The 25,884-nt window shown below is 39.3% G+C and overlaps 1 protein-coding gene across 2 annotated transcripts in view; it reads left to right on the plus strand.

The window, feature by feature from the left end:
- The window catches only part of AGPAT4 (1-acylglycerol-3-phosphate O-acyltransferase 4), a 1,410,257-nt gene that overhangs the window by 418,197 nt on the left and 966,176 nt on the right, over window positions 1–25,884 (plus strand). For both annotated transcript variants that reach the window (XM_060029668.1, XM_060029671.1), the window contains exon 3: window positions 19,663–19,903. In XM_060029668.1, the coding sequence (XP_059885651.1) occupies window positions 19,663–19,903 (241 nt within the window). The remainder of the gene's footprint in view (window positions 1–19,662; window positions 19,904–25,884) is intronic.

A 25,884-nucleotide genomic window follows, 5' to 3' on the forward strand; every position in this document is an offset into this window, starting at 1 on the left:
ATGTGTCTTGCCATGTTTCTTCTTGAATTTAACCTGTATGGGACTCTCTGCACTTCCTGGCCTTTTTTTTTTTTTTTTCCCGTATGCGGGCCTCTCTCTGTTGTGGCCTCTCCCATTGCGGAGCACAGGCTCCGGACACGCAGGCTCAGCGGCCATGGCTCACGGGCCCAGCCGCTCCGCGGCATGTGGGATCTTTCCGGACCGGGGCACGAACCCGTGTCCCCTGCATTGGCAGGTGGACTCTCAACCACTGCGCCGCCAGGGAAGCCCCGTGTTCTGGACTTGATTGACTATTTCCTATCCCATATTAGGGAAGTTTTCAACTATAGTCTCCTCAAATATTTTCTCAGTCCCTTTCTTTTTCTCTTCTTCTTCTGGGACCCCTGTATTTCAAATGTTGGTGTTTTTAATTTTGTTCCAGAAGTCTCTGAGACTGGCCTCAATTCTTTTCATTTTTTTTTCTTTATTCTGCTCTGTAGTAGGTATCTCCACTGTTTTATCTTGCAGGTCACTTATCCGTTCTTCTTCCTCAGTTATTCTGCTATTGATTCCTTCTAGAGAATTTTTAATTTCATTTATTGTGTTGTTCATCATTGTTTGCTTTTTAGTTCTTCTAGGACCTCGTTAAATGTTTCTTGTATTTTCTCCATTCTGTTTCCAAGATTTTGGATCATATTTACTCTCATTATTCTGAATTCATTTTCAGGTAGATTGCCTATTTCCTCTTCATTTTTTTGGTCTGGTTGGTTTTTACCTTGCTCCTTCATGTACTGTGTTGTTTTCTGTCTTCTCATTTTGTTTGACTTACTGTGTTTGGGGTCTCCCTTTTGTAGGCTGCAGGTTTATAGTTCCCGTTGTTTTTGGTGTCTGCCCCCAGTGGGTAAGGTTAGTTCAGTGGGTTTTATGGGCTTCCTGGTGGAGGGGACTGGTGCCTGTGTTCTCTGCATGAGGGTGGATCTTGCCTTTCTAGTGGGCAAGACGACATCCGGTGTTGTGTTTTGGGGTGTCTGTGATATTATTATGATTTTAGGCAGCCTCTCTGGTAATAGGTGGGTTTGTGTTCCTGTCTTGCTAGTTGTTTGGCATGGGGTGTCCAGCACTCTAGCTTGCTTGTCATTGAGTGGAGCTGGGTCTTAAGCATTGAGACAGAGATCTCTAGGAGAGCTTTCGCCAATTAATATTACATGGGCCAGGAGGTCTCTGGGGGTGCAATGTCCTGAACTCAGCTCTCTCACCTCAGAGGCTCAGGCTTGACACCCGGCTGGTGCACTAAGACCTATCAGCCACATGGCTCGAAAGAAAAGGGAGGAAAAAAAGAAAGAAAAATAAATAATATAAAGCTATTAAAATAAGAAATAAAAAAAAATATTGAAATAAAAAAATAAAGAAGGTGATAAAAAAAAAGAAGAGAGCAACCAAGCCAATAAACAAATCCACCAATGATAACAAGTGCTAAAAATTAAGATAGATATAAAAATCAGAAAGTAGTCAGTCGCATACAGCAAACCCCAAGTCTACAGTTGCTCCCAAAGTCCACCGCCTCAATTTTGGGATGATTTGTTGTCTATTCAGGTATTCCACAGATGCAGGGTACATCAAGTTGAATGTTAAGATTTAATCCACTGCTCCTGAGCCGTCATGGAGAACTTTCCCTTTCTCTTCTTTGTTCGCACAGCTCCTGGGGTTCAGCTTTGGAGTTGGCCTCACCTCTGCATGTAGGTCGGCCTCTGGCGTCTGTTCTTCCCCTAGATGTGAGGGGGTTAAAGTAGCAGCTGATTCTGGGGCTGTGGCTCACTCAGGCTCGGAGGAGGGAGGGGAATCTAGTGCTGGGCAGGCGTGTGGCGGCAGAGGCCAGCATGGCCCTGCAACAGCCCGCGGCGTGCCGTGTGTTCTCCCAGAGAAGTTGTCCCCAGATCACAGGATCCTGGCAGTGGCAGGCTGCCCAGGCTTCTGGGAGGGGAGGTGTGGATAGTGACCTGTGCTTGCACACAGGATCCTTAGCGGCTGCAGCAGCAGTGTTAGCGTTTAATTCCCGTCGTCTCTGGTGTCCACTCTGATAACCACAGCTTCTGCCCTTCTCTGAACCTCGTTTAGGCGGAGCTCTGAACCCCCTCTCCTCGCGCACCCCAAAACAATAGTCTCTTGCCTCTTAGGCAGTTCCAGACTTTTTCCCGGAGTCCCTTCTGGCTAGCTGTGGTGCGCTAGCCCCCTTCAGGCTGTGTTCACGCAGCCAACCCCAGTCCTCTCCCTGGGATCTGAACTCTGAAGCTCGAACCTCAGCTCCCAGCCCCTGCCTGTCCCAGCTGGTAAGCAGACAAGCCTCTCGGGCTGGCGAGTGCGGGTTGGCACCGATCCTCTCTGCGGGAATCTCTCTGCTTTGCCCTCTGCACCCCTGTTGCTGTGCTCTCCTCCGTGGCTCTGAAGCTTCCCCCCTCCCCTCCTGCCATTTCCACCAGTGCAGGGGCTTCCTAGTGTATGGCATCTTTCTGTCCTTCACAGCTCCCTTCCAGAGGTGCAGGCCCTGTCCCTATTCTTTTGTGTCTGTTTTTTCTTTTTTCTTTTGCCTTACCCAGGTATGTGGGGAGTATCTTGCCTTTGGGGAAGTCTAAGGTCTTCTGCCTGCGTTCAGTAGGTGTTCTGTAGGAGTTGTTCCACATGTAGATGTACTTCTGATATATTTGTGGTGAGGAAGGTGATCTCCACGCCTTACTCCTCCGCCATCTTGAAGGTCCCCCATACTAACTTTTATATGCACTGGGAAACCAGAAAATTTTTGTGACTTGATTTAATGCAATATTTGCTTTATTGCTGTGGTCTGGTACTGAACCTGCTATATCTCTGAGGCATACTGGTATGAAATATAATTAATATTTTAAAAAGCACTCCTAAGAGTCAAAAATAAAATGAAACAAATTAATATAAAGGCATCTCCAGTTGCAGTCAGAGCCATAGTATTCCACATGGTTTTAGAACACAGTAGTTTGACTCTACATTTTTAGTAGAATATATCCCAAGGCAAAAATACTACAACGAAGTCAAGAAAAGCTTAAACTATTTTTAGTAATCAACTTGATAATGTTCTGAAACTCGTGTTTATAATGTAAGGTAAAACAAATGATTAATTATGTGACATTCTAAGAATATCATTTTTACGATTCTCAGCAAGAGAAAAGAAGAATAAGGTATAAGATGAGATTATGTAAAAACCCTCTACTGCTGAATTTGAATTGGAAATATCAAATTGAATTTGTGATGTATTTTATCTTAAAGAAAACCAGAACAAAAGTGAAAACCCTATCTCTGATCATTGAGAAGGCTAGGAAACCTGAAGCAATGGGCTTTTCTACCATCCAGATGTGGTCTTTAAATACCATTTTTTCTTTGGAGAAATGGCTGATTCCAGGTCTAGGACAAAATGATATTCAAATGAGACTGGAACCTCATTTATCATACCACATAGGGAGGAACCTATCCCAAACTACTAAACCTCTATCAAGATTCAGGAGCTCATTCTAAGAAGGTCCCATTAGCTAAAGATGAGAATCAAAAAAAGTAATAACTGCAATGGATTGAGGTCATTAATATATTTACATCCATGATTTCTTAAGGATGTTTTCAAGAATTTCACTTTTTTTCATTGCCAGAAAGGACTAATTTTGAAAATTTGTAAACCAAGAAGAAAATATTTATTTTGCCTTCCTATACCAACTTTGCCTGTGGATAACCAAATAGTAGTTGGAAATTTTATCTTGGTAGAAGTATTCCATCTAGTAGGTGGAGAAGAAATGATAAAATGAAAATACAACCATTTTACAATCTTAATGAATTAATGGATCTTGCATGGAGGATCAATAATTGCTAACATCACAAAATGAGAGGCACCCAGAGAGACGGAGAGGAGGGAACCTGTAAATTAGAATGGACATAAGAGAAAATGTCCTGGAATTAGATAGTAGTAATGTTGCACAGCCTTGTGAATATGCTAAAAGCCACTGAACTGTACACTTTAAAAGGATGAATTTCATGACTTACATCTTTAAAAAAATATTGAAATAAAAAAGACATGCCAGAGACATCCTATCCAATAACAAAATATGGACCCTATTTGGATCCTGATTCAAACAAACTTAAAAACAATTGCATTTATGAGGTAATTTGGAATGTGAACATAGGGATGTGTGACGGTATTCAAGTCTTGTAGTTATTTTTTGGACTTTACAGTGGTATTCCGGTTATGTTTTAAAGAAAGACTCCTGTCTCTTAGAGATACATACTGAAAATATTTGTTGAATGAGTGATATGATGTCTGAGATTTGCTTCAGACTAATAGAGGAAGTGGAAATGGGTAGAGAAAGGGATGAAAAGTTTGGACTCGAGTTGGTAAGTATTGAGAAGGGTGATGAATAAGTACGTAGGTATTCCTTATGTTGTTCAGTTACTTTGCATGTGTATGAAGTTTTCCCTAATGACAGGTGTTTTGTTTAATTCATAAGTACTTTGTGTTACCTCAGTTTCAAATCCAACACCACGAGGTTTTTTCTCACCTTCCTCTATACCTTCTGTCACTGTGAGAACCTGCTTTCCAAAATTATCGGTAAGTTTAATAATTTTTTCAGTCTTAACGTACAGATAGTCTCACTTCTACCTCTGTATCACTACCACTGGTAAACTTACTAAATAAAGTACACATTTTCTCTTCCTTTCTTTTATTCATGTAAAAGGGTGTACAGAACTCTGTGTTCAGAAGTTACTTGAATTAATTATATTTATGTATAGTTATATTACCAACTTGATATGTAGTTATGGTCATTTGTTTCTGTTTGTAATTAATTTTAGAATTTGCTTTTTTCCTCCTTTTTATTTTATTTTTGATGATATGCAACACTTTATGGTTCAAAAGTCAAACTGTATATAAAGATATACTTGGGAACAGAGGGCTCCTAGCCCTAGCCCTTCACCTCACTCTTGCTACATACACCCTCATAATAACCATTTTTATTAGTTTTTATTTCATCCTTTTTTATGCTTCATTTTGCAAAATAAACAGGCACCCACACAACCATATGTTCATTTTCCCATTTGCTACTTACATAGAAAATATCGTACAATCTATACTATTTTGTGTTATGCTTTCCTTTCCTTTGAGGAAAATTCTCACTTCAAATTAGTTGATAATGATATGCGTCATTTTATTTACAGAATTTTACTTGTCTTCTATGGATAGGCAATTAGTTTGTTTCTGATATTTTACTGTTATAAAAAAATCCACATTAAATAACCTTATGCATTTCATAATTGTGGAGGTATATGAGCTTTAGGAAAAATTCCCAAAACTGGGATTTGGGGATCATGAGGTAAACTTATGTGTAATTCTGTAAGATCATGCCAACCTCTCCCACCAGTGGTGTGTGTGAGTTTCTGCGACAGATTCACCAATAGTGTTGTCAAGCTTTCCAAATGTTGTTAATCTGACTGGTGTAAAGGCACATAGTTTCAATTTGTGTTTATCTCATTATAAGTAAAACTCAGCATCTTTTCTTACGCTAATATTTTTGTACATATTTTTATAACATTTCATGTCTTTTTACACATTCTTCTATCACTTTCAAACTTTTTTTTCCAGTTTTTAAGAATTCTGTATCTGTTTCCTAAGTTAAAAATATTTTCTTGCAATTTTTCATTTGTCTTTGTCTGTAGTGTGTTTTGCCATGAAAGACTATTTTTAAAATTTTACTGTAGTTAAATTTATTAACATTTTATTGCATCATAATTTCGAGTCATAGTTTTAAAGGCTGTCCCATAAAGAATGCATCCTTATTTGCTTCTAGGAGTTATAGTATGGTGATATATATAAATATATATTATGTGATATGTATTATATAATTATATATAGATATAAATAACGTATGTGTGTAGGAATTTTTTTTGTGTGTATCGATCAATACAGATCCAATGTTATCTTTCTCAAAATGACTATTAGTTAATGAAAAGTTTGTCTTCTCCCAGTGATTTGAAATTCCACCTTTAGCCAATATCAAATTTCCAAAACATTGAGTATTTTTCTGGACATCTTATTTTGTTGCATTAATTGAGCCTCTCTTCATGTTCCTGTATCATAAGGTTGAAAATAGAAACATTATGTTACATTTAATGCCTCCTATGGCTATACCTCTCATTGTTCTTCTTTACAGAATGCTTCCAGATATGCTTGCACATTTAGTTTTCTATATGAACTTTAGAATCAATTTATCTAGTTTCAGGAAACAAAAACAGTGCATTGATATTGGGAGGGAATCACATTAGTTTGTTTTTGTGACTGTTCTGCTCACTGTTTTATCTAAAAAGAATAGCGTAGAACCTGTTAAATAATAGATGATCATGAAACACTTGTTGAATGAATATTTCATTTAACACTTCTATTTAGTTACAGAATTATACATATTGCCCTCTTTAATCTTTCATAATTTTTATAGCAGTTTGCAGTCTTTGAATTTTTAGCAAATAATTAAGAGATAACAAATTCTCTATAATGTGTTCCAATTTAAAAGCAAACATGAAAGTTTGTATGTGTACATACATATGCACATGCATGTTCACACACATATGTATGTGTGTACAGACATGTGTGTGTGGATATGTAAGTGTGTATATACATGTAGTGTCCACATATATATTTGGCCTCAGATCTATGGATATTTATCCATTTGCTGTTTTCTTCCTGTACATACTACTTTTAAAACATTTTTATCTCAAAGCCTGAGTGTCCTACAAATTGTTCTGTAGCCTAACAGAGTCTGTTTTTGGCTTCTCCCGCATCTTATAGAAACTTGATAAAGTCAATGTGTTGAAAAAAATTAATTATATTTGCCAAATCATGCTCTTATTTCAGATTCTTTCCACATGAAGCCAGGACAAGAAGCTTGTCTTCTTTAGCCCTCTTTCTTTTGAGACATATGTCAAAAGAGCTGGTGTGCTAGATTATAAAACCAGGAAAAGTTAAGTCATTCACTAAGTCTCCACTTGACTCAAAACCCATTTTCTGTCATTGGCTTGCTTTTGTGCTACTCCAGACATTTTATAGGTTTTTACAAAAAGACTCAAAACAGGCAAGGCTTATAGATATCATATGCCTGTGGGCACACAGAAATATTACTATTTGTATATTAATCCTGGGATCTTCCCTGTAAGGTGTAATTAATGTCATGTTTGATGTTGGTAGTTGGTAGGTATCTGACACAAACAGACTGGCTAGATGTTCTCTCTGTATATGCATTGCACAGTATGCTTCCTTTTATAGTCAGTATAACCCATTAGAAAAGTTTACATGACAGATTAAACATTTTCCCTGTCCACTTATGAGTAAGCTTGTTCTCCTTCATGGCCTTTAGTGCTAGTTTCATCTAGTGTCTCCCTAGATGGTTCTGGGAGTGTGGCCCTGAGCACAGGAAGCACTCGTGGTTCTTTTACACTCCTTGGGGCCCCAAAGCCCTCCTAGCTTAGGACATCCTTGTGTTGCCCCTTGGCTCTCTGCCATACCTAATGGCCCACTGGAACAGAGGCTGAGGTGGGTGCAGGTCTTGAGTACAGGGTGCCTGTGTGGCCAGAGCGGAAGATTTCATGTGTGAGGTAAGTTGGGACTGAGAGGCCGGATGTCAAACACCAGTCCAGCTCTGGCCCTTGGCGGAGATTCTCAACTTGACTGCACATTGTGAGTCAGGGGAGATGATTCAAAGTGCAGATTACTGGGACCCACCCCTGCAGATTCTGATTCTGTAGGTCTAGGATTCGATGTGAAAATCTGTTCTTCTCCTTGGCACCTCAGGTGTTTTTTATACAGATTTTGACCTGGATAGAAGCCCACCTGCTTAGAAACTTCTGTGTAATCCTAGCTCATTCATTGTCTTCCTGAACTCTGACTTTGTTAAAATACTGAACATAATACTTGAGAAGGAGTTGGTGAAAGTATTAGGCAAGATTAAATGTGTTGATAACAGGGATTTGTAAGCAGTGAATATTGTGCCACATAAATATTAGTTATTATTCTGACTCAGCTACTTAGTAGTTATGTATGACCTTTGGCAACAACTTAATGTCTTTGTACTTCAGTTATCTCATCTATAAAATGAGGATATTAATAGTACCCATCTCACCATGGCATTGTGCAGAGTAAAATGAGAAAATACTAAGAAGGGTGCCTAGCATGTAGGTAATTCATAAAATGGTAGATATTATTGCTGTTATAACTCTTAAGTACTTCAGAATTTACTTTTGAGCATCTATTGTGTGCCATGAATAGGCAGCCATGAGTAGGGTGACCATACGATTTATCTTTCAGACTGGGAGACTTTGATAGTTAAAGGAGCGCTGTTAATAATCATACTGGGATAAGACGTATAAACTCAATGATCCTGGGTAGACCAGGGTGCATGTCACCTAATCAAAATGAACCAAAGATGAGAAGGTTTGTGAAGGGGGCTTCTACCAGCAGTTCTCCTCACCTCTACCCCTTAAAGATGTTAACGTCTCCTCTAAATAAATGTTGAAAAAATACATAAGGGTTATTGGCTTTATGGAGTGCCAAATTAGGGTTCCTCCTCGGGACCCCCATGTATATTTGACTCCACCTAAAAGCGTTCTGCTCCCAGCCATAATGTATTCCAGCTTTTCTTCTTCCCAACTCAGGTCTCTCAGCTCTGACTTTGCACATCCTGTTCCCTTTTGCCCAGAATGCCTTTCCCTCGTTTTTGAGTTTTCTAGGGCTATGATAACAAAGGACCACAAACATGGTGACATAAAACAACATACATTTGTTGCTCAGAGTTCTAGAGATCAGAAGTCGGAAATCAAGGTGTTTACAGGGCGATGCTTCTTCTAAAAGCTCTAGGGAAGGGCATTTCCTTGCCTCTTCTAGCTTCTGGTGGCTCTTAGCATCCCTTGGCTTGTAGCAGCATCGCTCCAATCCCTGCCTCCATTTTCACTTAGAGTTGTCCTCTGTGTGACTTTGTGTCCTCTCTTCTTCTTATAAAGACACCAATTACTGGATTTAGAGTGGGCCTTAAGTCCAGGAGGATTTCCTCTTGAGATCCTTAAATAATTACATCTACATAAACCCTATTTCCAAATAAGTTCACATTCTGAGGTTCTTGATAGATATGGATTTTAAGGAGATACCATACTTCCTTTAGTTGGAAGAAAATTAAAATGGAAGAGAGGTTAGTGCCTTCTTTGAAATCAAGGCACTTAGGCTGAGCCCAGGCTTCCTGAAGCCATGCCTTTGTCTTGACTGGCGAAGGCGGTGAGTCCAGATCCCCTCAGAAGCTTACTTATAATTGGACTCCCACCTTGCCTTTCCTCTCTCTCTACCAGGGTGGCGGAAGTAGCTTGAGTAACATAGGTGCAAGTAAAACGTGATATCTTTAAATCCATGACCTGACCTGTCACATGTGGGTTTTCATTAGCTTCTGTTAGAGACAGATGCAAAATGCTAGCTGCAAACTTCAAGGCACTTTCTCTTAGCCCTCAAAGTTTTAATATCCACAATGGATTTTTGTAAATTTCTTCAATCGATTTATCCCGGGGGAAGACTGCATGGGCCTCTGAGCTTTTCTTCTGCTCTTATACCCTGAGAACGTTTATATTATGAAAATATAAACAAACAAACAAAAAGACAAAAAGCAAACAAGAAACTCAGTCAACAATTGTAAAGGAAATTCATTATAGATAAGTTCTGTTATATAAATTTAGAAAAAAATGTTTTGTCAAAGACAATATTTACCATTTATTTCAGAGTAAAGGCCCAGAGCTGAGAGTGCTTGGTCATGGCCCCAGCACATACAACCTTCTCATTCACCTGCAGGGGATGGTGCAGCCCTTGGAGCAGCAGTCTGCTCCCCTGCAGAGCTATGGCCCTCGAGGATGTACTTCAGAGGGCCTTTTGGCCTTAACACATTCTTTCTCCTGAACAAATGATTACAAGAAAGAATTAGTTAGGACCAACTGCTGAAACAGAAGGAAAGAATACCATTTATCCTTTCTTGTAGTCAGATGACAGAGTCTAGGAATTTGTCCCGATTTGCTCAGACTTTCAATGCCATCATACCAGCCAGTGTCTAGAGGGCAGCTCAAGCAGACATCTGCTTAGAGTACAGGTGTGGAAGAGGATAGCAGTTTCATGTTTTATTTATCCCACGCAAAATAATTGTTGCATATGACATAAGATATCCAGATTGTGAAACAGGAGCTGACATGAGTAACTATGTATTGTATTTATATCTAAAATTTAAACCTGAGGCTGGAAACTTATAAGGAATTTATAGCCAAGGTGTGAAACTGTTTATCTCTGTGTCAGTTGTTTAAAAAAATAAACATGAATGCCTGTCAGTTCTTGTTTCTTCTGTGCTGTTGAAGAGCCCAACTAAATATTTCTATCCCTCTGTGAGTCACTCAAGCTCTGGCCAGGGCCCAAGGAACATGCAACACCCCAGTTTACTGACTGACCCAGGTGAGGAGGGTGGCGCTTGGCTGCATTGTCTTACATGGCAGTAGGGCATCTCCCTGACTTAGTGAGAAACTTTTAGTATTTGAGAATAAGTGATCCCTGATTACGTTTCTCCCCTCAAGAGTCTACACTCATCTCTTTTCTTATAGCTCTGGGTTAGGTGTGTGACTGGATAAGGAAATATCCATTGCTTCCTCTCCTAAGAGATTTTTTGTTTGTTTTTCATGACTTTTTTTTTTTTCTGGGGATGGATGTAATTTAAAGTAGTCAGTAGTTCAAAATTACCACTCTGGCTTTCCACTGATTCCACATAAACATTTTTTTTTTTGTTGTCTAAGAGTTTGTTTTAAAATCATGAAATAAAATAAACTTATTCTGTTCCAGTTGGCTACTGACTTATTGCAACCTTGAAGCAATGAATGAACTTCCTTCCCTGGGCTTAGTTAGTTAGTTCCCAGTTCTACAGTGACCAGCATTGGGCTGAAACCAAGCAAGGGGCACACCTGCTTCTCTTTGGTTCTGAATGAGGGGACAGGACCACATGCTGTGTGTTCACCCAAGAGAAAGCATTAGAATTACAGCATAGGAGAGATGGGTAAAAGGAAGGGGCAGGGGAGGGAGGGGGAGAGAGAGAGAGAGAGAGAGAGAGGGAGAGAGAGGGAGAGAGAACCAAAGGGAAGGGGGGAGGAGTAGAGATCATCCAAAGACCATCACATTCTTTTAGAAAGTAGAATTATAGGAGGGATGAAGAGAAGAAAACGAGAAGCAAACTGGGAGGCTAATTTTTCGGGCCTAGAAAGGAATAGGCTTTAAACAAGAATAAAAGGTTTTTTAATCCTTTAAAGTTTTTTTTTTTCCAGTTTGTTTGTTTGTTGTTTTTGGAAATGGCCCCAAAGCTACAAAATATCGTTTTTGCACATTATTAGCAAAATCTCTTTGACAATACAGGTGTTCTTGTTGAGTTGGGGAAAGGGAGAACACAGTGAGAGAGAGGTGGTATGTGAAATGACAGTTTGGGTGACAGTTGTCTGCTTCATATTTTTTTCCCCAGGGTTGAATCATTTGAAGGTAAAATATCTTTAGGAGGAAGACGTAATAGAGATTATTATTCAAGATTCCTCTTTTTGTCCTGTATGCACAAGAAGGAGGGTCTGTTTGTTAACCCTGACACTCCTCCACAAGCAATACCATACATTGTATGTAATGATTTGTAAAAAATTAATTTAATTATGTTAAAATTCCATATATATTTAAATTATTTATAACAATATATCATAACGTGATAAAGTAATGTTTAGAGAAACGACACTGGGGGGGCATTTCTTGTAAAGTTTACAACATAAAACACAATTTTAACTTGGTTTTAGGCATAGGATTGATTCCCTGTTATCCTTTGTGTTTAGGAAAGGGTGGGCATGGATGAAAGGAATCCCAGTCCTCACCTGTGCAACAGCGCTAACCTCTTCTCACAGTAAATCATTTACTCCATAGCTAAGGAGAGCAGTCAGTTGATTCTTGCTTTGTCTCCTTCCCCTCCCCACTGAGCTCCCTCTGTACAGGTCCTAATGAGTAGTGAAATGGCCCCAGGCCTGCCATGGGAGGGACTTGAGGGTGACATGGCTCAGACCCACACTGGCTAATTAGTGTGGAGCTAATTGACCTTTCCCAGTAATTGTATTACTCAGCCTTTGGCAACCAGAGAGGGGGCCTTTCATTATCTCTGTGTAGCATAATACCTTTGATCATAATAAAAACTAGCTGTAAGAAATGTGAAATAATTCAAAGCATAAATCACAAAGTATATGTCTTTTCAAAGTCTCTATTTTTTTAAAATGAAAGATCAAGTTGAAGGAACAGTTTTTATTCTCATCCAATTAATATAAACTGGCATTTAGTGTTTGTTCACCACTGTGGAGGTGAACTAGAGCACAAGAGAAAGAAATCAGTGGGAATAGTTTCTTTTTGGTTATTCTGACTCGCACCGAACGTCCTTAGCTCATGTTGTCTTTAACCACATTATCTCATTGTTAGCAATAACCATACAAAACATTTCTGAACCATTACATTTAAAACTACCTTTAAATAACTCCCTAAATAATTGCCACATTGTCTTTCTTTGACATAGAAAATATACTACAGTAAGTCCCCTACGTACGAACAAGATCTGTTCCAAGAGTGTGTTCATAACTCCAATTTGTTCGTTAAGTCCAACAAAGTTAACCTAGGTTACCCACTAACACAATCGGTTATATAGTACTGTACTGTAATAGGTTTATAATACTTTCACACAAATAACACATAAAAAAACAAACACAAAAAATAAAGAAAACATTTTTAATCTAACAATACAGTACCTTGAAAAGTACAGTAGTACTGTATTAAAAACTCTGGTGAAATAAAAAAACAACTCCGGTGGGCTTACACAAACATCTGTTAGATGTTCTTTTTAGAAGAAGCAAGTAATGAACATGCTGAATCTTTAACAACCAAAAAAAAAAAGAAGAAAATAAAAGAAAATTTATGCTGTGTTAAAGTGTTTCTTTAAAATTATCTAAGAAAGAGCTCCTTAATGCCAAACTCATTTTTAAAATTGAAATCTGATAACATCATTGACTATTAGATTAGGAAATCTTTTATCTGATAATTCTTGGCTGATATATTATTTTCTGGGGGAAAAAATGCGTGCTATTAAAAATTCAAATGAAAATCCGAGATTTTCAGGCCTTAAAACGTAAAGTTGGGATGCAATAGGAAGTAGGGTAGCCTTCCAACTGTAATTATTTTAACCATGTTTTATGATAAACAAGAGTTTAACAGAGTTGGAGAGAATGAAAATGAATGAATAATATCGAAGAGATTGAAGGCAGCCCAGTCTAATTTAAAGAGCATGGAAATTTGTATAGCAAGTATAGTGATGAATGTAGATTGATCAGTGTGCTTATAAAATAAACTAGTGACTTCCCAGGCAGTCCAGTGGTTAAGACTTCGCCTTCCAATGCAAGAGATATGGGTTCGATCCCTGGTCGGGGAGCTGAGATCTCACATGCCTCGCAGCCAAAAAACCAAAACATAAAACAGAAGCAATATTGTAACAAATTCAATAAAGACTCTAAAAATGGTCCACATCAAAAAAAAAAAAATCTTTAAAAACAAAATTAAAAAATCAACTCGTTGGAGGTTGTGTCTAACGTGTATCCTTGTATGATGAACCCAGAAACGTGGGGAGTCCAAAGTGGGATATTTGAAAGAGCATTGGGCTAAGAGCCAGAAAACATGGGCCGCGGATCTGGCTTTCATTTCCTAATTATGTGTCATATTTAGGCGACTCACTAAAGCCATCTGACGCATTTCCTTACCTCTGCAATGGCTGCAGCAATTGGCATGTGCTCCACAGGATCATGGAGTCATTCAACAAACCCAGGTGGAGTGTGTACTATGACCACCAGGTCATTACAGTAGATACTGTAGATTCAGCATTAGGAAGATTTAGTATCTTTTCTTGAAGATGGAATTGTCTGGTAACAGAGAAACACATAAATAGGCAGTGCAACCCCATGTGACAAGTGCTGTCTTCTCGGGGTTTGGGATCTGCAGGGGAGCTGACTTAAAAACAGCTGAAGCTGGCACCGACCTTTGGGGGTTGCCAGCCTTGTTGCCAGGCCACCTCTACCCTGTTCTTACTTTGCATGGTTTGACTGATGCATCTATAACTGGCACTGATTCTTATTTCATTGTCTTGTCGTCCTGTTTGGTTTTGTTTTTTATCAGACCCACACAAACTTTCTTCCATGGCCTCCAGGTTGCCCGGGTCCCAGTGGCTGTCTTCTCAAGTTTTTAACATATCTGGCTCTTCGAATCATTCCTTTGTACCTGAAGCAGATCCATTGCAGCTTCCAAACCCCGCTCTTCACCATGACCCCTATAGATTTGTCCTCCTCTGTCTATCCCACCCACTACCTCACTTCCTCTCTGCAGCCACATAGTGGAGCTCGGGAGAGTCAGAGAAGGTTATCGGGAGTCCTTGGCCTGGGTTCCCATCCTGGTTTCATACTTAAGAGCTGGATTACGTTGAGCCTGTTATGAATTTCTCTGTGGCTCACCTTTAACTTCTGTGAAGTGGAATAGAAATGAACAACAGAGACAAGTAATGTTTGATGGGTTCCCATCCTGGTTTCATACTTAAGAGTTGGATTACATTGAGCCTGTTATAAATTTCTCTGTGGCTCACCTTTAACTTCTGTGAAGTGGAATAGAAATGAACAACAGAGACAAGTAATGTTTGATGGGTTCCCATCCTGGTTTCATACTTAAGAGTTGGATTACATTGAGCCTGTTATGAATTTCTCTGTGGCTCACCTTTAACTTCTGTGAAGTGGAATAGAAATGAACAACAGAGACAAGTAATGTTTAAAGAGCTTAGTTTGTGCCAGGCACAGTTCTCCTGGCTTTACATACAACTCACTTCTGGATGGTAAGAGCAGCTCCCTTAGTTCACTATGGGGATATTAAACAACTTACTACATCTGAAGACCTTGTAACACAATCTGGAGAGTAGTACAAAGCTCAAGCATATTATGTATTTATTTTACTTTTATTATTAATGTAATTGTTATCGGCATAGCACGTGAAAGCATTTTGTTAATATGTGACATTATTAACTATTTTTGAAACTCATTATTAATCATTTTAAAGATTATCTGTGTAACCCTTCTTTAAGTGCTTGGACAACATTCCAATAACTTTTCAATCCTTGTTAATTTTTCTTCTTAGAGTGACATTACTTATTTTTACAATGTTTCAAAAGGTTAAGAATATCTTGAAAAGCATTCTCAGGTTTTTCAAATTTTTCTTGTTTTCAGTGTTCGAATTATATTACCAGGCTGTCAGATATTTGAATTCCAACTACATGTCCTCAGAAGGACTCCTTTTCGGAAAAGGAAAACTACATCAATTTCTTGTATATCGTGGAATAATGGCCAGTTGGATGAGAGGTGGTCATTGGTTGGCAGACAACTCCCGTAGATGTTTTATTAATCCTGGGGTATCTCCAAGTCAGAGGTCCTGGAGAGAGAGTCCATTGTACTGAGCTCTCAGTCCCTGGTGGGACAACAGCTCTGCTTGACGGCACAAGACCAAGCCCAGCTGGGTGAATACCCACTTGTTATGTCCACACTAAACGACTTATGTCACTGCCTTACTTGTTGAATTAATGACTTGTTATAAGGAAAACACAAATGTACTGTTTCCTCTTTGCCAAGCAATATTCTGGTTATTGAGGAAACAAAGATAAATAAGGCATTGTTTTTGCCCTGAAGAAGCTTAAAACAATGTTTGAAAACTCTGCTGTCTTCCCGTGAAAATCTCTACCTCCCAAAGCTGAGGGATCGTTCATATACCAAGAGAACTAAATATTATTTTGGGCTTTGGAGTGGCTAGACAACTAAACTTTATCTAATTTATTGCCCATGGGATATGTTATTAATGTGGCTTTGAACTGAACTAACATGATGGTGCACTTGCACCATCTGGCAAGGGGACTGCTTCTGAAATCAACAACGTTTTCTACAAGTGAGTCAAAGAATTAAGCAGTTAATGGTCTCTGAACCATGGATGGAGTCTCAGGGAAATATGTTCTATAAATATCACTATAAGTACTGAAATCTGTTTGGGATCTTCCTACTCCCCTTTGCAGCTCTACTCTGAGCATTAGGAAAATCTGGATTTGAAAGGAAAACCTCAGTTTTTTTATTTTTTCCATATTTGTCCAATTTTAGCAGCCCCTGAGAATTTGCTCAGGTTCTTCATGTGTTTCCTGGCATCTGAGCATATAGTGATAATTTTTGTATCAACTTTTAGTTCACAGAAAGCCTGGAAAGTTACCAGAATAACTGTCACATTTGTCGATTCTGCTTATTCCACCTTCTTTATACATTTTCCAAATAAGATTGTGTGAATGGAGCAGCCAAAAAGGATTCTGAGGTTTTATTCTGAGGTTTTATCTTTATACAAGATAAGGACCCACCTCTTTAGTTTTCAAAACTCATAAATGATGATAGTGATACTGACAATTATATATTGAGTTGTGACTGGATTGGGTCTGCACTCTGTATATGTCCTTACATCTCAGAGCAATCATCAAAGTTGGTAATATTATTGCTAATGACATATGTAGAAACTGAAGCTTATGCAGGGAAAGTAATTTGCCAAAAATCACGCAGCTAATAAATTACACCTATTTGACTTTGAATTCCATGTTGCTTCTCTGCAGTCTTCTTGCTCCCCGAGGAACACTTCAGGTGTTGTGTGTATGCGTCGGTAGCTGTTTATATTTGTTCATTCATGCATTCTTATTTCCTCTCAGTCATTTACCTTTTCAATTCATAGATGAATTTTCTACATCTACTAGGTTCAAAGTGCTGTGTGAGGCATTCTGGTAAATAAAAGTAGAAGTGTAACCCAGTCGCTGCTCTTAAGGAATTCTAAATTAAGTTGGAGGATCAGACACACACACACACACACACACACACACACACACACATACACACACACACACACACACACACGATGTCCAAGCTCTGATCACTGCAGTGGAAGAGCATAGCAGGCAGATTACCCGGATTCAGATGAGAGAGAAAGACATTATTTTTATCTGAGAGTATCACATGAAGCACGTACGTTATGACTGTGGAGAGAGGAATTTCATCTGACTGATTTTTTGAACCTTTTGAAAAGAGCACAATATGGATGAAAATCTCAGAATATGTTAGGATGCTAATTCTCAATTGTTTCTCCTTATTGCAAAGCACACGTCCTCACATGCCCACATTTGAGTGTACTCAGATCTTGATGTTGGTTTGTTTGATATGACTTAGGCTAAAGGCTTTGTACAGTCTCTAGAGTGCTGGCCGAGCACTGAGGTGATGATAAATGGTGGTAGAACGTCTGTTAGTCCAATTAGAATGGAAAAAAAGTGTATTGTCAGCGATTACTGCTTAATGAACAACCACAAGATCTCAGTACCATACATTAATAACCGTCTCTTTCCCTTGCATCTTCAGGTCATCTGGGGGTCTGCAGCCCCAGCCTGCATTTAGCTGGAAGACTGCTCAAGCTATAGGTGGGGTTGCACTTGATCCTCTCCATGGCTTGGGCTCAGGTCTGCGCCATGTGTGCAGTCTGGGGCCCAGGCTGAAGAGGTGGAAACTTCCAGGGATTCTTTGTTGATAGCCAGGGCAGTGGTGAAAATATACTCTAAAACCCTGGTTCAATCACATCTGCAAATGTCCTATTAGCCAAAGCTGATCACATGGCTTAGCCCAAAATCAAGGGCAGGATGAAGGGAGATGAGAGTGAATATTTTTTGAAGAATAATATAATCTACATATATAATGGAGAGGAAAAGACAGTTGGTCTAGAAAGGAGAAGAGTCTGAGCACACTTGAAGAAGATAGTAAGATGTTAGACTATATTTAACCAGTAATAGTGAGACACTTTAAAAAGACTATGTAGAAAACACCAGAAATTCTTGTACAAAAGGTTTGCGGGGCAAGACAAGAGGTAAGGAAGTAATTACAAAGCTCTTGTAATGATGGAGGCCTAAAATGGGGAGGTGACAATTGGGATGTAAAGGAGGTGAAGATGTGAAGGGAATTTCTGAGTCAGAATTAGTTACTCTTGACACCTTGCTAGATGTAACAGTAGGGAGGAAGGTTCAAAGGTGGTGAAGCCCTCCTTAGAAAACATAGGAGAATGATTGGAGTTTTAGGTGGGAGGGGAAGCCTTGACACTTGGATAACATGGGGGATGGTGGTGCCTTGACAGAAATAGGAAGTCAGCTAGGGGCGGACTGAGGGGACAGAGATTGACACAGAGTGACCACTGCTGAGTAGGAGCAGTCCTGGGGAGAGCTGGGAAGCTGCGGGGACAGGCGGCAGGAAGAGGAAGTGTGTTGACGTGACCGAGACCCGAGATACGGGACCAGAAGAGATCAGAGTGGGATTTGGGACCGGAGGGCACGCTGCTGACCTTCCTGAGTGGGCGAGGCTGACAGCAAGCCGTGGTGTGTGCGCAGGGAGTGCTGATGAGTGTCAGGCACCATTCTTACAAGTCTGATAGAGATAACACGGCGCTTGGGGGGTTAGGATTGTTACCAGTGTTGTTGTGTTTTGCGTGTGTGTTATTTAAACTTCCTAAGATGAGGGAGAATGGCAATGGGGGGTGTTGTAGAGAGAGGAGGGTCCTCGCTCTGTGGGAGGAGGGACAGATAGATGAACGACTGTGTCTACCCAGTAGATATTCTGAAACAGAGATTTAACTTAAGTTAGTATAGTTTCTGTCCAAGTAAATTATCTGATGTCTAACTTTCTTTTCTTTTTTTATGCTTTTATTTTATTTTATTTTAATTTTTATTGGAGTATAGTTGCTTTACAATATTGTGTTAGTTTCTACTAATTCTACTAAATTTTAAAGTCTCATGTTCATACACATTAATATATAGATACAAAACATTTTTGTAGGCGTCCACTGATTTTAATTGTGAGATTGGATGAAACAGTGAATGATCCGAGATGGCACTGGTACCCTGTCCTCTGGCTTCACTGGCCTGGTGGTGTGATTGCTAGTGATGTCTGAGTATACATGGAGCCTACTGTAAACAAGTGTATGGTAAATTCTAGAGAAAATTGCCTTGTAGTTGGTAATAACCAACTCTGTGCTTTTTAAAACAGAAATGAGTGCTAGCATTTAAATTTGAAAATTATAAGGACATATTTCCAGGAAGTCAGTTTTAAAAGCATACTGCTTTTCAGTATGGTTATGTATGCAGTGTGATACATGTTTCTTTCCCGTTAGATTTCATGTCCCTTTGAATATTACTTCAGTTTTCGTCTGTTGTCGTGTTCCATTTATCCCCACATTTCAGTTTCTGGCCCCAGTTCAATATTAACACACACATGTGTAGGTGTTGGCCCCTGCTGCAGGGTGAGTGTGCCTGTCCTGATCAGTCAATCACACGTGTCACTTTTCTTTAAGTTCCATGACTGCATACAGACATTGGACATAAACCAATGTCTTTTACACACTCTAGAACTGATGACAAATTCAGCTCCTCCTGGTGTTTTAATGTCTGCCCTTTCTTGTTGTGTTTTTGTTTCACTCTCCCACAGAGCTGTGACCTGGATCAGCAGAGCATCGTTCACATTGTGCTCAGACCCCAGAGAAAAGTCCCAGAAAGGAGCACAGCTGGAAGGGACAGCCCGCAGAACACTGCGGGGGGCTCTGAGAGGGAACCTGAGAGCCTAACTCGGGTGGACCTCAGCAGCTCCGTCCTCCCGGCCGACTCAGTGGGTCTGGCTGTTATTCTGAAGGATGACAACGAGAATGGTGGCCCACCAGCTGGAAGGCCAGGTAATTGACTGGCTGTGGCTAGTAAAGCATTTTGTGCAGTAGAATCTCCACGAAGAATGGCCTCACTATGGTGTATTTAGTTCATGACAAGTTCTAAATCACCAGAAGGAGACATGACTAGAAGGAGAGTACGTGGATGTAAAATTTGAGGTGACACATTTAATGAGTACAACGAAACAGAGCTATCATATTAAGAATGAACGTAAGGGATGGGGAAGGTGTCAGGACCATAGTGATAGTATCTTGGGTTTACTTTTGGAGGAACTAGGGGTGGTGGGGACATGTGATACATTGTGCTAGGCTCAAAATATATGATTAAGGTACCTGTATGTCCCTCTCAACTTTTGCCTTTGTTTTCTTCTATTTCTTATTTTCTTAAAATACATTTTGGTTGATTATGTTTCTGATGATATAGAGAAATGTTAAAAAAGGAGAAAGAGAACTTCAGAGGTAATTTAGTCATTCGCAGGTTCTAAGAACAAATGACAATGTCAGTAATATCCTTTGTGTGAAAGAATTCTTCCTTCTTTATGCTACAGCCCATTTCAAAAGTTTGTTTTGGCATGAATGACAATCCCTTTGTTATTCTGACAATATTAGTATGTTTCCTTTAGTCTTTTATTCTCCAGTCTAAATAGTCAGAGGTACAACAGGATTATTTTTGACTGTGTGTGACAGAAAACACAAAGTAATAACAATGACTCGGCAAGGTAGACGTTTATTTCTCTCCCACGTGCAATAGGTGAAGACGTAAGCAGCCCTGGGCTGGTACGGCTTTCACAGTGTCAGAGAATTTTGGAACCACCAAGATGGAGGCTTCTTGCTAAAATTACTAAATAAAATTTAATTAATATTTTTAAAATCATAGATGAAATTGAAAAAGAAAAAGGAAATTTTCCAGGGGTAAGTGAAGAAGTAGAAACAACACAGCTGTCTTTAAATAAAGGAATGAATAAACCAAGAATTTAAGTGCATGGTGCTCTGGTGGCCCTCAGGTGGTTGTGGAAGGAATGAAGGCTTCATGTCCTTTACATGGACTGGGCATCTAGGAGACTGAAAAAATAACTGAGAAATGGGGAAAATGAGATAAACCTAAACCTCTCAATACCTATGTTGTCCACAAGGAGGAATTAATATAAATATCAGACCCAGGCTTTGGCACATCTGATGTCTCAAGCAGAATGTACGTAAAAGCATTCCAGAGAACACTTGGGGGTCATGGCCTCCAGAGATGAACAAGCCCTACTGAAGGGGTCCTCATGATACCCATTATAAGTCAAACAAAGGGATATTCTACCTTGAGTGGAGGAGAGCATACACCATAAACTAGAAGATTGGTTTCCCCCAAAACGTGAAAAAATAAAATGACAGTTTGAAACAGAATACAAAACAAAAATGTTTTATGTTAATTAGGACATAAAATAAAAAATTGAAATCAAAACAGAAAACAGACATAATAGAAAAGATAGCTATTGAATAGAGCATAAATTTAACTATTAGAATGAAAAAAAAATCCTCAACAGATTGGTTGAAAGAGCAATTTGTCAATGCCAAAGAGACAGTTAATGAATTGGAAGATATATATGAGGAAATAGCCCATAATGTGACACAGGTTAAAATGTAAAAATGTGGTTTTAGAGACTAGGATTTGGAATTAGGTGACCTAACTTATATCTGATAGGAAATCTTTAGAGCAGGAGTCCCCAACCCGTGGGCTGTGGACCGGTACCGGTCATGGCCTGTTAGGAGGCCGGGCCGCACAGCAGGAGGTGAGCGGTGGGCAAGCGAGCGAAGCTTCATCTGCTGCTCCCCGTCGCTCCCCGTCACTCCCCGTCGCTTGCATTACCGCCTGAACCACCCCCCACTCCCTGTCCGTGGAACCACCCCCCTGTCCCTGTCCGCCTGAACCACCCCCCTGTCCCTGTCCGTGGAAAAATTGTCTTCCATGAAACCGGTCCCTGGTGCCAAAAAGGTTGGTGGCTGTTGCTTTAGAGCAAAATTAAATCCTTATGTGCATTATCTGAACATTAATAATAATATAAGCAGAATAATTATCATTTATAGGTATTCACATATTTTAATGTTTCCTAATGTTTGTGATTCTACTATCTTGTCACTGGTATTTATCTGAAGATTTAAAAAGTAGAATCTTATTATTTTATTTTATTATAAAATTGCCTTCAGTCTTCTTGAGAGATATTTTCTTGAGAGATATTTTATGATTATCAGTTTGGAATTATTGGCACCTTCCGTTGTTTCTCTTGCTAGATCATAATACTTCTTCTACTGAAGAAAATATTCTCTTCCTACAGTGATTGAGATACCGGTACACTCTTAGAAAATTCTGCTAAATGTCTAATATTCTACTTAGATTTTAAGTGAAATATGTAATTGTTTCAACCCAAACAATAGATTAAAGAAACTCTCATAAATGTACATAGGACAGTAGCACTGTAGCAAGAGCTTGCAGGCTACTGTATGCTTTGTTATTGGACTGCTTAACCTTAACTTTCCATACAGACCTCATGTAGTCTGACCTCTAATCACCCTGTTTCTCATTTACCCACTGACCAGTGGTGGCCTGTTAGCTGCATGTGTTTTGCCGACTGGGGACTGGGCTTGGCAACACTTGCTGGCATGCCAGGTGGCCAGCATCCTATTGTGCTTCTCCTTCCATCACCCCAGATCAGGAGTGAGCTCTCCTATTACCTTTCCTGTGCTGAAAGGGTGGTGTAAGTTATGTTGCATCTGGAAAGAATCAGGCAAAAAAATATGGGTTATTCCAGGTCAACTTGAGGACTTTATTCTGCATTGAACTGAAACTCTGAACTGCAAGGAGTCATCCCTTAATCTTCTGAAGTGGAAAGAATCATCTCCTTTTCAGAACTTTCATACCTCTTATTATTTTCTATTTTGTACTCTAGTTCCTTCTGTATATACTTTATCTCTTTGAGGACAGGATATTTGTTCAATTTACTGTAGTTTCCCACAAAATCTCTAAGAAAAAATGGTGATCAGTGTTTCCTAAATTATGTAAAACTGTAAATGTAATAAGCCATTCATCAGAATTTTCTGTGTATTTAACTTTTAGAACTAATGACTTGTTCAACGTTATACAGAGAAAAATGAAACTTCACCTCTTAAAATATCTTGTTAATTTTACTGCTTGAATGAATGGAATACCTTGAATGGTATTATTTGAAATGACTGTGGGCAAACGACGTGCTTATACCATTATTTTTTTTAATAAAAATGACAGTTTAGAGTTCCTAGAGCAGTGACTCACAAACTCTAGTGGGAATGTTTGTTCAATGCTTATTCCAGGGCCAGAAAGTCTGATTCCGTTAGCTGAGGACAGAGATTCAGAAATCATGGTGCTGAGTACACTCCAAGAAATGCTGCCCTATAGCAAATGTTTTCCCACCTTTCGACTGTGAGACCTACCTAGAGTCTTTAACCAGGTGGTAGGAATGTTGAGAAAGACAGGTGGACAAACCAAGTCAGTCCATAGTAGCAAGAGCAGGCTCATAATTACCAGTTTTATATACAAAGCATCTACAGTGCATTTCATTTGGGGAAAAAAAAGAAAAAAGGTCCTGGTTGAAAAATGTTTGAAAACTTCTGCCTTTAAGAAAGAAATTTAAGAGAAATAAACCCAAATTTCAGCATGTTTCCAGGGTGTTTGAATTAGACAAGGAAGAATTTAGGTGCTTGCCAAACGTGAGAGGGCTCTAAAAGGTGGAGAGCTGGGCTGTAGCCACAAAAGTAGATGCAACAAATAAGAACTGCAACTTGAGAGCATGTCTTTCAGGTATTTATAGGTGCAAAAGATAATTGGTCAATGTAAGAGGCATTGTCATGATCTACATTAATAGTTTATACTATTTATATTTAGAAGCTAGGACATGTTAGATTATGATTTTTAAGAGGAAGTCAAAGAACTGAAATGAGTCATTTAAGAATTCCTTAAAGCAGTGGTTCTCAAGGTTCAGTACTCATTGGTGTCACCTGAGGGCTGGGTCCAGCTCAGTCTTCCTGCAGTGGTGACTGAGAATCTGTATTTCTAACAAGTTCCCAGGTCTTGCTGAAAGTATGGTTCCAGGAGCCATGCTTTGAGTAACACTGTCCTACACAGTAAGAATTTGTATTGTTTTAAAATATTGTTATTGTATATTATTTTATAAACATTTGAATAAGAACATCGAGTAAGCTATTCTTGGACTCCAAGGAACACATGCATGAACTAAGTTCACATATTATGTTTGTGTTTCCTTAAAGAAATACCATTCATCCCCTCCTGATAATCAGATGAAAGAAGCTATTGGATCTAGGAAAAAATAGGAATATTCTCCAATATTTGTCATGCAGTTAGCTAACTACTTAAACAAATAATTAGAGAATCCCTACTCTGTGCCAGGCACAATTCTAGGTGCTGGGATGTAGCAGGAAATAGTAACAGCAAAATTACCAACCCAACTGGACCTCATTCTAGTTGGGAAGAAGATAATAAACAAGCAAACAAACAAAAAGCCAAATAGCTAGTAAGTATATGTTCTCTGGTGAAAAAAAATAGCATAGTAAAGGGAACACAGAGTGTTGGAAAGGGTGCTCTTTTGTATAAGGTGGTCAGAGGCCTCTCTCATGAAGTGACAACTGAGGAGAGCATTTCAGGGAGCATCCATTCAGGAATCTCAGGTAGAGGGGACAGCGAGTGTATGGACCCAAGGCAGGACCGTGCTTGGAAAGCAAGGAGGACAGCGTGGCTGGGGCAGAGGAAGTGAAACAGTAGGAGACAGGAAGTCAGAAAGGAAGACAGTAATACATGATCACAGTTGAAAGTGAAGACAATCTAATAAGAAAGTTTTACTCCTGTCAACTAATGTTAAAGCTGAAATTCTGAGGATGACATGCTACAGGGCTGAAAGGAATGGTAATTAGTATTCCTCTCCTTCCTCTCCCTCTCCCTCAACAGAATCCATACCAACCTCCTCATAATCCTTCTCCAGGGCAGCCATGTCCTCACAGGCCTCAGAAAACCGTAGGCTGTGTAGGGTCTTGTAGACCCTAGATTTTACCCTGGTGAGAAGGGAGCCACTGGAGGAGTTTTGAGAGATGGAGTGACATGATGTGACTTAGGGAATGTTCACCTTGGCTGCTTGTGAATAAACTTCAGGATGCCAGGGTAGAAGCAACAGGATCAGTGTTTTAAATCATCAAAATACCGTAACACCCGTGACATCAGGAACTGGTGGTAATGATAGTCAACATCTGTGAATGCTTATCCTGAGCCTGGCACTGCCCTAAGCCCTGCTTCCATGAAATGTCTTGTTTAATTCTTCAGAAACCCCATCAGGTAGAATATATTAATGTCCTCCTAATAGATAGAAAGTAGTATCAGATCATTTGAGGAACAAATCCAAAGGAAGACTCTATTAAGGACTGTCTTACTCCGAACCTTGTGTTCAACATATCCACTAGTCTGTATTCATTTAAATATAATATCAGAAGGAATGAATGAGTTTTTGCTTTTCTTCTAGATAGTTTGGTTATAAAGGTTGAAGAATCATGTTAATTGTTAATTTTAGCCAAGTAGTCAAATTTTAAAACTCAACTTTTATATCACAAGATGTACTATTTTTTCATAATTTTGGGGTCTTTAAAAAGAAAACTTTCATTAATTTTATCCAGTTCTTTTTAAGTCTCATTGCCCCAGTTTACTAACAATGCATTTCATTAGTTTTGAAGAACATTTTCCTCTACAATAATTAGACATCTTTTTACTAAATGCAAGAGACTGCTTTCGATGAAGCATTACACGCTGGAATGAATTTTTGTTTGTTTGTTTTGGCTGCCCCACGCTGCATGTGGGATCTTAGTTCCTGACCAGGGATCAAACCCGTGCCCCCTGCAGTGGAAGCTTGGAGTTTAACCACTGGACCACCAGGGAAGTCCCTGGAATGAATTATTGAAATAGAACTTGA

The sequence above is a fragment of the Delphinus delphis genome, chromosome 14 (genome assembly GCF_949987515.2).
Source record: "Delphinus delphis chromosome 14, mDelDel1.2, whole genome shotgun sequence".
Lineage (NCBI taxonomy): Eukaryota > Metazoa > Chordata > Mammalia > Artiodactyla > Delphinidae > Delphinus > Delphinus delphis.